Below are 11,387 nucleotides of genomic sequence, written 5' to 3' on the forward strand. Positions count from 1 at the left end.
CCGGTATGACACAAATTCATATAAAAATGAGACAATCCTTTCCAGTTCCATCAAATTATCTAAAGGTTTAATCAATCTTTGGTATCCAGAGAATGAATGAAAATTCAAAAATGTTGACTGGGCAACACAACTAGCTTCAAATTGTTAAGATTGATTAAATGCATTTGTGGATCATCTTCACAGACTACAGTAAAAGATGTGTGCAGCTGGTGATGCGTGATGCAAAGTAATATTCGGCAGCCCATAAAGACCATATTACATAGCTCAATGTACTTTGAGCGGTCATGCAAATTGCATTCGTAAATCCTGATCAGTGTTGCAGTATCTTGGTATCAGCGGGGACAAGATTATTACGTAAGAAAAAAGAAATATTGTAGACAGCTGGACTCTAAACACGACTGACCCCTGGTGGTCTTGCGAATAAACACTTTATGGTACCATTATTTTTTTTTAAGCAGAGGGAAGGCAAAAAGGCAAGAGCCAGGCTGGTGTTAACAGAGTAACCCTTCATTCTTCTTAATTTACTTCAGTATTAAAATTATTTTAACAAAATTCATCTGTGGCAATCCTGGGCTTCTTCAAAGCATTGAAACCGGTGACAACGGCCCAAAAAATAAAATCTGAGCATGTCTTGAGAACATCTTTATTCAAACTTTCCTCCCTTAGTGCCGCCAACACACCGTACAACAGCATTGCAAGCTATCTAAGTGCAGTGGATGGTGCCCAACGAAGAGAAGCATGTTGTCATGCTAATAACACAAAGGTGGTTGGTGTCTATACAGTGAAATTGAACAGCAACTTCTTCCCACCAGGATTTTCTTTTCCAAACTGAGTTTTAAAACAAAGCAAAGGGAAAAAAATTTAAAAAAAATCTTAAGGGTTTTTACAGTTATGGGGGCAAAATTCCAACAACTTGACTTCCACAGAGGGGAGGGAGAGTAGACTCGGAGACTCTGCAACATGTTAAAGGTCATCATCTTCATCTGGGAGCGCTGTTCTTGATGCAACCTGGACAAAACAATTAGATGAACGATCTTCTGAGGTTTAGAGTAGAAATCATCCATATCTAACTTACTTGAAGCTCCTCCTCGTACTTGGCAGCCATGGCTGGGTCCATTGCAACTTCTGGGGGAGCGAGAGCGGGCATTGCCACAAACTCCATGTTGGGATCTCCGGCTAATTTCTTTGCAAGCCAAAGGAAAGGCTTCTCAAAGTTGTAGTTACTCTTCGCAGAAATGTCGTAGTACTGTAAAGATAGTCGTCAAATATATACAATTCAGGATCCACGTGGCTTACATATGACGTGAAGATATGTGAAAATATTACCTGCAGGTTCTTCTTGCGGTGAAACACAATACTTTTGGCTTTGACTTTCCTATCCTTGATGTCAACCTTGTTGCCACAGAGCACAATAGGAATGTTTTCACAGACACGCACCAGGTCACGATGCCAATTGGGCACGTTCTTGTAGGTGACACGTGAAGTGACGTCAAACATGATGATTGCACATTGGGCTGTGGGAGAGAACCATTTAGGTTTGCTTGAAAGCAAGTCTACTTTTGTTTTTACTTCATTTTAACACCAGTCACCTTGAATGTAGTAGCCATCTCTCAGGCCTCCGAACTTCTCTTGTCCAGCTGTGTCCCACACATTAAACCTGATGGCGCCTCTATTGGTGTGAAAAGTCAGCGGGTGCACCTCCACCCCCAGGGTAGCTACATGTACAAGAGAGAATACAGATATATACACAGAGTCATCACGACCACTAATAGCAAGTTTACGGATCGGCAAGGATCCATACAATCCATTTTTCCATTTGTTATTTGCATTTTCAATTGATGATTGAAAATCAGAACAGTGATGAGGGCAAAAAACTAAAAATTACAGATTTAGATTGCTTAATTTCCAGCTCTGATCAAAACTGAAAAAGGAGCCACGAGACAGATTTTGATTTTAGTATTGAATAAATGGTGGATTTGCGAAACTAATGAGCATTAGTAAAAATATGCTGGCTTGTTTGCCATCACAATCATTTCCGACCACAAATCTGCAGCCATATTGAAACATGGACTATTCTGGACCTTTCGGAGAAGCGTTTCCCCACCTATTTTGAGACTAGGCACATCACCAAAACAAAGGTTACATGGGTTAATGATGTAGCTCATGCCACCTAGTGGAAGAGCATTTAATAGTACTGCTCCACTTGACTACTTTCAAACATGTATGCCAAATGCGTGGTGTCATGCATGCTTGACATCTTCAGCGGTGAAAGGAGGGTTCTAACCTCCATTTATAGCTGCATGCAAAAAAGAACAGAGATGGTGCTTATGATTGTGTTGTTATTCTTGTTTTATGTAATGTTTTTGAGACTGTGGACCCTGGAGAATGACATTTTGATCCCATTTCATATATTCTGCCCACAAATGCATACCATCCATCAAATACTTCCCCACGTAAATGCACTAAGCTGGACCATTTAACACTGCACACTGGTTGGTAATCATTGTTTCAAGCAGTGGGTCCAACCCGTTTAAACCAGGGGTGCCCATTAGGTCGATCGTGATCTACCGGGAGATCCAAGACAGGTCCCAGGAGAAAAAAAAACAAACATGTTGTCACAACGTGCGCCTTTGTACATGTTAGTAATATATTTTTGTGTTAAGATGATTAGGGTGCAGTGTACATTATCAGTCTCATTTTCACCAATAAAAACATTTAAAAAATAAAATAAAGCAGGTAAATCTTGAATTTACGGGGGTGCGTGATTACATCATCGGAAGTTGTTAGCTCTAAGCAGTCTGCAATTGCAGCTTGTGATCAGAACTGTTGCGCTCTCTTTTATCGTCATTATTCTCATTCAGTTTGCTTCGTGTACAATTCACCGAGGGCGCGGGCAAAGAATAGGAATCTAGGAGGGCCCTGGGAAGCTCTTTAAAATGGTAAGTGTGAGCTACGATAGTTAACAGGCTGCAAAAGTGCATCGCATGCCTCAGTTTCATGCTGTTTCTCATCATGGTGTGCGTGTGTGTGTGAGTGTGCGCGTGTGTTGGTAAGGGTAGATCCCGGGAGGTTAGTTGATCGAAAAGTAGATCTTCGATCCAAAAAGTTTGGGCACCCCTGGTTTAAACCAAGTACCACCTTAAAAATGACTTGGCTATCAAAGTTATGACCAACATTGCAGTGCAGCAGTAGTAGCACCACGAGTAAACCAAAAACCAGGGAGAGGTCTTTGTTAGCCACTGTAACATTATGCACAGTTTGAGAATTGAGGAAAACTCATTAAATATTTCAAAATTAAAATCTGTATTTGAATAATTATTGTATTAAAGTATATTACACAATCTCTACCTAAATGTTTGAATACAAAAAATTCTGAAACGTTACACAGACAAACTCAAAAGGTTAGGGATATTTGACTTTTGGGTGAAATTTCAGGACGAGCCTGAAACGCATTCAACCCTTTGCAGGTGAACTTGATGTGAGAGAGTCTCAAAATATAACGGCCTGCACTTTTTCCAAACCTGCATCCTACTGAAAATCTGCGGGATCAGCGGAGTCACCGTGTAGAGCCCTGAACCTCTGCACCCCTGAACTTAACCGAGCTGAGAGCTGCCCTTCAAGAAGAGTGGGATGCCATGCCTCAGCAGACAATATGTACATTTTCCATAAATTTCAACGCCAAATATCCTTAACTTTTTTTGTGAGTAGTGTACAGTGTACTTTAGTTAAATACAACTGAACTGCACTCAAGAAATGCATCGCACCAATACTTGTGCATATTACTAGTGGTATTTGAACCACACTTAGAAATACTGCTTTAGATGGGGAAAAAAATTACCTACACAAATTTGTATTCTCACAACCACTGGATAATGAAGTGAGGAATTGTGTGCATGTTTTTTTTGGTTGACTATGACGGTCACTTAAACACAATAACGATTTGTTTTTCTTTTTCAGTTTTAGATTTAAAAAAAAAAGCTAAAGTGGCCCTCATTTTTTATTTAGATTGCAAACAGACAAAAGAAAGAGTATAACTGTTTACACGGGTTGTTTGCGTCATGTAGTTCTGTGTTTTTTTTCCAAAAGCACTCACCAACATATTTCTTTTCAAACTCTCCTGTTTGATGTCGCTTCACAAAAGTTGTTTTACCGGTGCCTCCATCGCCCACCAGAACAAGCTATGAAAGAGAAGAAGCAGTTGGAACTGAATTAATTACCGTTACACCCCATGTACGCTAAACATGTGAAATAGCTAATACACGTACCTTAAATACGGCCGCTGCAGATTCATCCAGGGACATGTCTGCGAAAACTAGGAAAACAAGGCGGGATTATTTGCACGTTTGTACCCATCCTCGGCTTCATGCCGAGATCACCAGGAAAGAACGCGTTGCCCCAACAACAATGGACTTGAGACAAAATGCACACCCCGATTCCCCGCCATACAAAACAAATATATTAAATATTATTTTTTTTCTGTTATGGAGCTATTTTCTAGATGACGCCCGATCACGTTACAGCGCCCGCTTCTAGTATGTTCCATGGTAGCCTAGCTCAACTTTCGACATACGCACTTAAACCAATTTAAGATTACGCTATGAAAACGTGGAAGAATTAAAAATGACCACAATCGAGTTATCTGGCTGACGCGCGTGTCTTTACTGTGAGCCATTCCAACGCGCAAGTGCACTTTTGCCGAACAATCGAAGTGGAAGAGACTACGAAGTTTCAGGCCGTAGCAGAAGTAGGACGACAAAAGGTTCACCTCTTAATAACGAAGGGGGATGATTGGATCCTAGCACGCGTGTTTTTTTATCCTCGTGATGTTTAAGCGATCAAAAAAACGATAAAACATTCGAATTCTGTTGCTAGTCCCTTAGCACGCAGCATGGGCGCCATTATTTTAACGCCATGCTAACCCGGCTAGCATTTACACAAACGGCCAACTGAAAAATATTCCATTAGCAGCACGAAGAACGATCGACAACGCCACACAGACCCTTAACGCGCACATTTATACTTAGCGACCGGTAAATAAAACATACGCCAGAGATTTCTGTGAACACCTCAAACGTGGAGAGGCCTGCTAGGGAACGAGAAGGCAGACTTACCAGTGGTGCTGCGAAGCAAGGAAAGAGTAAATGGCTGCGTACGCGGGAGATTCAGCGTGGACTATGAGTCAGTTTCCGCCCTTATCACGTGACCAACACAGCGGCAAAACTCCCTCCAAAGGCAGCCACGACGGTTGTTGTGACGTCATTGTCCTTTCGTCCACTTCGTTTATGACTTGAAAATTAAGTAGACGCCGTTGCACGTGACGCTTGGACGTTTTTTTTTTGGGGGGGGGGGCGGGTATTTCAGATCACACACACTGGGGGGGGGGGGGGGGGCATTTTGGAAAATGGCTCCCAAGATGACTTGATAATTTTATGAATCTTTTTGAAGTTTCATTTGTTCAAGAAAAGCAAGGCGAAAAAGTATCAGAAATAATCATTCTGCTGCAGTTAACATGTGGCAATACAGTACTCTTAACCATTCACACATCACAGAAGCAAAATATCCTTCCAAAGAAAAAACTTTTTTTGCCGTTTCATGTGATGTTACATGCTCTTTTGGGGGCCAGTAAAAAAGAATGAATTGTGAAAGAATGAATTATCTCTACAAATACATCAGAGAAAATATCCTTTTTTTGTTTCACCTAAGAACAAAGTTGACAATGCAAGAACATATGATCTGGTGAGCCCATAAAAAATAAAGTAAATCACCTACAAAATGTTCATAATATATAATGACACACATTACCTTGGTGCGTCGCACCTTTTTCACATAAATTTAGTTTGGTCATTAGATTTTATTGAAGTAAATTTTCCAATTTATCTTTGTTCATCCATTATATGTAGTGTACTGTACATCTTATCCTCAGTAGGGTAGTACTTGTTTAAAAATGTAACCCTATAATTGTAATATCACTTTTTCAAAATGTGTATTTTTTCCACCATCAACCTCTTCTGAACCTCTACAACAATCACATAGCCTTAATTACTTCTGCTTGGCTCTCGAACGAAGGCGGACGCTTTTTTGCGCCCCCTTCCCCCCCTGCTCGCCACTCACGCTATGTGCTGTCCTTTCCTAGCCTCCGCCATATTTGTCATCCTAAAAACAAACCATGGGATTGGTTGGCTGGTCTCTTAATGCAATCGACAATTTTCTCGATGAGAAGAGCAGGCAGTGGGGAGCCTGCTTGCCCCTCGGGACATTTGCTGCCGGGTACACCATGGAGGTCCATGGAGGAAGCGGAGAATGGTGTGCCTGTCAACACTGTCCGTTGAGAAGGAGGAAGACATCTACATTATCGGCCTTCTGACAGCAGGTATGCTGCAGTTTGGTGTTAGCAGTTTCCTGTTCTATCGCAAAATCCAACCGACGGGAGCAGCTTTATTGGAAGTGAAGAAAGCTGCCGGTCAGACTCAAGCGGTGACTGAGCTCAACCACAATTGCGGTTCTGGAGCATCTCCGTACGATCAACAACAACATGGAGAAGTTGGAATTCTCGCTTTGAAAAGGAATTGACGATTTGGCTGATCGGCACCAGTGAAGGGATACAGCCACGGACTCAAGGCCACCTGAAATTGTTGGGGGCCGTCCTTCCAAAACAAACAACGCTATTTGGACCTCTTTCCCCTGGATGGAAGCTAGTGCCCCCACCATCACCCCCTCCTTCTCGGCTATGGAATGATAAGCCAGGACAGTCTTCATGAGCAGACCTTGACGAAGCAGCTGCGGCCTGTTCACGCATACACAACCAGACAATCACACGCGCATACACATCCTTATCATCACCGTCTTCATCGTTCATATTCTTTTCCCCCGCGACGTGGAATGATCTGCAGAGTGCTCGGTGGACCGTGCAGCTGGTCGGACGGGCAGTGTCCCGGTCGCTCCTCCACCCTTCCCATTCATCCGCCCCCTGATTACATGTTATGTCTTGTGACTATTTGTAACTGTCATATTCTTATTTATGTGCTAGGGTCTTTTTTTATCCTGGACTTAAATTATCCTCAGAAGAGGATAGTACAAGCGTGTTTTTTTCCCTCTCCCTACCTCGTGGTTTCCTTTCTGAACTCTGACTGTAAATTTCCCCATTGCGGGACAAATAAAGGCTATCTTAATTTTAATGTTAATTTAACAGTATTTCAAAACTAATTAATATGATCCATTTGCAGTCACTGTCCATAAAGCATAATATGAATAAATATTTTTCTTTTTAATTAAGCCAACTGCAGATCACTAATAACCAAACAGTAAAATAAATACCGCAGTCAAATTTTGAAAACCTACTTTATTTCAAGATTTTCATGGCATCGGGAAAAATACAAACATAATGCTGCCTCCAAGTCGTGGCTGTAAAACAAACAAAATAAAAGTTATTTATTTTTGTAGCTGGAAACATGTGCAGATACGACAGGCTATAGCTGGACTTCGGTGAAAATGTTTGTGATGTAACAGTTGCTGATGCACTGCAGGATAAATGATATTTTCATGGTGGACACACACAGACAGCTTGGCCAGGCAGCTATACCCTAGCAGTTTATCTGTACAGGTAATCAGCTTGGATATTGGCTGCAATCTCAGCCTCCCATTTGTCTCCATTGTTGAGCAGCTTCTCCTTGTTGTACAACAGCTCCTCGTGCGTTTCTGTTGAAAACTCAAAATTCGGACCCTTGGGGAAGAACAGAACAGCTGTAAGTCTTCAACTGCTTTCCGTGTATGGACTAGAGGATTTAACACGCAAATATGCTAATGTAATTGCCCGCGTTTACATTCATTGTCTAATAATAGCCAATTTTCACCATCGACCGATCAAATTCAAGGGCAACATCAAATTCTACCCGAGAAAATACAACTCTCATTTTTGATTGACAAAGACATTCAGGATTAACGGCAGCAGTTCCACACACATCACACTGCTGTTTCTAACACCGATGGACCAAATATCTAAAACACCTTACAATATGACTGCCACAACAACTAGAAATGAATAGTCATAATCGACCACCCTGTACTTCCTACCCAAACTGAGCATCTCTTATTTTTACAGGTTGACTCGACTTTGGTACTAAAACTTGCTCGATTTTGCAAATGTACCTCATCATATTTCATATAAGCTGTAAAGTTCCCACCTCAACAATGGCATCCACAGGGCAGGCTTCCTGGCAGAAACCACAGTAGATGCACTTGGTCATATCAATGTCGTAGCGTGTAGTCCTTCTGCTGCCGTCAGCTCGAGTCTCAGCCTCAATAGTGATGGCCTTTTTAGAAAAGGAAAAAAAATGTTGATGTCATTCATGAATTTCTGAATTCAAATTATAAGGAAACACTACGGGTACAAAACTGTGTATGATCATGTTCACCTGAGCGGGGCAGATGGCCTCACAAAGCTTGCAAGCAATGCAGCGCTCCTCCCCGCTGGGGTAGCGACGGAGGGCGTGCTCCCCACGGAAGCGAGGTGAGAGCGGACCTTTCTCAAAGGGATAGTTGATGGTCGCTGGTTCACGGAAGAGGTAACTCATGGTCATACCCAATCCTGAGGGAACAAGGGGCACTCAGCAACATAGCAGTCAAGTTATTATACCATCAAGAGTGGAGAGTCCTTTAGAATTTGCAAAGAAATGCTGTCTCTGAGCCCAAATAGTTTGAATTAAATAGGCCACGTTATGTAAAAGTTACTTTTCAATTGCTTGTAGACAAATAGCTGGGTCTCTGCAGTGCCGGTTCACCCAGCAAGTGAACAACCAGGTAAATATTTTGTTAGCTTGTTCATGGACAACACAAAACATCCACTGCACAGCACCATGTCCAAAGGAGCAGCTTAAGCGACATCCTGCTATCGCTGCCCTGCTCCACAGACAGAAAATTTCCTCTCCTGTTTTTAATCTTTCGAAATACAATTCAAAAGGTTATTTTATTTTTTAATGGGGCGGGGGGGATCATGTTAGCATATTGGGATATGAAACCTCTGAAGAGTTCAGTCCATAATAGAGTCGTTGCAGCACGGTCAGTGATGGACTTGAGGTCTGTCGGCTGCTCCACAGCATTAACATACTCTGTAATTAGTGAAAGGCATTTAAAACATGGTGTGATACAGATGCAATACTGCACATGAATCGGTTAGCTGGTTGAAGGACTTACTGAAGCCACTGCGTTGCACACCAACGCTGAAGGGACGTACACTGGTGCATCCCAAGGTGCCTCAAACACAAAAAAAATGGTTTCTGAGTCAAATTAATTATGTCTTTATTTGTACTTAAGAATGTAACAGTTGAATAGGCAGTACCCGGCTTGGAGTAGCAATAGAGAAGACGTAGCCCCAGGGAAGCAGACATCTGAAAAGCAGTTTTAAATAACACCTTGGCTGCGTTTGGAATCATTCAGTCTCTCCCTCTTCATTATATTGGGATTTATATACAGTATATACTTAACTCATTAGCCAAGCAAATCAATTATTTTGGAACACTACGAGGGTGCACTATTAATTACAACAATTCAGTAATACAATTTGAATTTTCTCAGATCATCATCATCAACATTATCATCTCAATGTAATTTAGAAATTTTAAATACTTGTATCAATGGCACACCACAACTGTTGATTTTCCCCCAAATCCAATAACATCCCAGAAACGGAAAATGGGATATTGTATATTGCTTTTCTTGAGAACGGGGAAAACCTGTACTGTAGCTTGCAGTTTGCATTTGCAATATTTTAGTGTCGTCAGTCCTGGAACTTTCCTGACACAACTCGTACTGTTGTGGCAGCGCCACCTGAAGGCAATCCCTGATTCTACGCCAAAATGGTGCCGCATTTAAGGTACGTCGGAAGAATAGTGGTAAAACGTGTTGGAAGCATTCACGTGTTATTTCTAGAGCCCCGGCTACAACATTGGACAAATCACTGTGCCCAGTCTTCAACTCGCACCATGGCAAGGCTAAAGCCACCGAAGTATGATCTAAAATGTCGGATCAGCTCAATTATATGAACGCACTTGCAAGTTAAGTAAACATGCGCACATTGAGCTCATTCTTGTTGAACAAAAATAATAATTAGGGCACATTTCAGAAAAGGGAGAGTGATTTACTCGTACGATTGCGCTTCTGACGTTTGATTAACACTTGCAGACATCATTCGCCTATTTATCTGACAGGCTAACATAACAGCTAATTTAGCAACCTAGAGGGCAAGCTCAAAAAGCACTGGACGTCTCATTTGTTCTTGTAGCTCAAAAGAGTGGTCATTAGTCCCTCGACAGCTGATGACTTTCTCTGAACGAACAAGCGCTAACTCATATGTTGCGTATGTTGACCTTTGAAGAAGCTTACCTCTGCTGTCTGTTGAGCTCCTACCGGAAGACAACGTTAACTGTCATGCGCACTGCAGGCTAAGATGTATTTCCCCGCCCTCGGTAATTTCTGCTTTATTTGAGACTCGCAATATCCATTTTCTCAACCGCTTGATCCTCACGTGGATCACGGACGTTCTCGAGCACATCCCATCTGTTTTCGGGCAGCAGGCCGGTACATTCTGAAGTGGTTGTCAGTCAATCGCACGACACACATAGAGAACAAGTCGCGCTCACAGTCACACCTCGGGACATTTACAGTGTTCAATTAACCTACGTACATGTTTTTGGAATCTGGGAGAAAACCGGAGTACCCAGAGAAAACCCAGGTAGACATGCGGAGATCATGCAAACTCCACACAGGGGCCATGATCCCATAATTTCTGCACTGTGAATCGGACGTGGTAACCAGTCAACCACCGTGCTGCCTGGGACTAGCACTAATAAAGAATCAGAATCAGAATCATCTTTATTGGCCAAGTATGTAGAGCACACAAGGAATTTGTCTCCGGTATAACACGCTGCATTAGTATCATCGTAAACAAGGACATGACAAATAGGTATGTAAGGACATTTCGTAATGTAAGTGAGACAATGTGCAAAGTATCAAGCAGAGCTAAAGTGATCAGAAAGAAATACTGTACACCAGGTGTCACCAACATTTTTGAGGGTGAGAGCAACTTCATGTGTACCGATTGTGTGAAGGGCTACCAAATTGATACACGTCTGAAATAACATATTTGTCCAAAATACCTTCAATAATATGAGGATGTGTTATTTTTAATACTTGATGATTTAAATTGTCAGACTTTGATCGTGTTTCGAAATGTCTCACAGTACTGCCAATGTTTGCATTTTTAAATCATAATTTCTACTAGCAAATCACAATGTCCAGGCACTGGCGGGCTACTCAAGTGGTCTTCACGGGCTACCTGGTGCCCGCGGGCACCATGTTGGTGACCACTGCTGTACACGAATCACACTTTCTTA

The 11,387-nt window shown here is 42.0% G+C and overlaps 2 protein-coding genes across 2 annotated transcripts; both read right to left on the minus strand.

Annotated features, from left to right (window-relative positions):
• Positions 1–629: 629 nt before the first annotated feature.
• On the minus strand, positions 630–5,270 carry ran (RAN, member RAS oncogene family). The gene is made up of 7 exons (XM_052069687.1): positions 5,112–5,270; positions 4,266–4,312; positions 4,094–4,178; positions 1,590–1,715; positions 1,327–1,514; positions 1,076–1,246; positions 630–1,008 (listed from the first exon to the last, which is right to left on the minus strand). The coding sequence occupies exons 2-7, from the start codon at positions 4,299–4,301 to the stop codon at positions 964–966; spliced, it is 651 nt and encodes a 216-aa protein (XP_051925647.1). The 5' UTR covers positions 4,302–4,312; positions 5,112–5,270; the 3' UTR covers positions 630–963.
• A 2,049-nt stretch (positions 5,271–7,319) lies between these two features.
• ndufs8b (NADH:ubiquinone oxidoreductase core subunit S8b) lies at positions 7,320–10,496 on the minus strand. Its single transcript, XM_052069700.1, has 7 exons — positions 10,378–10,496; positions 9,335–9,383; positions 9,190–9,249; positions 9,015–9,104; positions 8,412–8,584; positions 8,181–8,309; positions 7,320–7,720 (listed from the first exon to the last, which is right to left on the minus strand). Exons 2-7 carry the CDS (start codon positions 9,381–9,383, stop codon positions 7,589–7,591), a joined length of 633 nt encoding a protein of 210 aa, XP_051925660.1. The 5' UTR covers positions 10,378–10,496; the 3' UTR covers positions 7,320–7,588.
• Between the last annotated feature and the right edge of the window lie 891 nt (positions 10,497–11,387).

Source organism: Hippocampus zosterae, chromosome 1 (assembly GCF_025434085.1).
Source record: "Hippocampus zosterae strain Florida chromosome 1, ASM2543408v3, whole genome shotgun sequence".
NCBI lineage: Eukaryota > Metazoa > Chordata > Actinopteri > Syngnathiformes > Syngnathidae > Hippocampus > Hippocampus zosterae.

Excerpts from the sequence above, each read along its gene's own strand:
- ndufs8b (XM_052069700.1), bottom strand. The coding sequence starts at position 9,383 with ATGTCTGCTTCCCTGGGGCTACGTCTTCTCTATTGCTACTCCAAGCCG. Across the intron at positions 9,105-9,189 it reads TGTGCAACGCAGTGGCTTCA|AGTATGTTAATGCTGTGGAG; the intron begins GTAAGTCCTTCA and ends CACTAATTACAG. Across the intron at positions 8,585-9,014 it reads ATGGACTGAACTCTTCAGAG|GATTGGGTATGACCATGAGT; the intron begins GTTTCATATCCC and ends TTGTTCCCTCAG.
- ran (XM_052069687.1), bottom strand. The coding sequence starts at position 4,301 with ATGTCCCTGGATGAATCTGCAGCGGCCGTATTTAAG. Across the intron at positions 1,716-4,093 it reads GTTTGAAAAGAAATATGTTG|CTACCCTGGGGGTGGAGGTG; the intron begins GTGAGTGCTTTT and ends TTGTACATGTAG. Across the intron at positions 1,247-1,326 it reads ACCGCAAGAAGAACCTGCAG|TACTACGACATTTCTGCGAA; the intron begins GTAATATTTTCA and ends CTATCTTTACAG.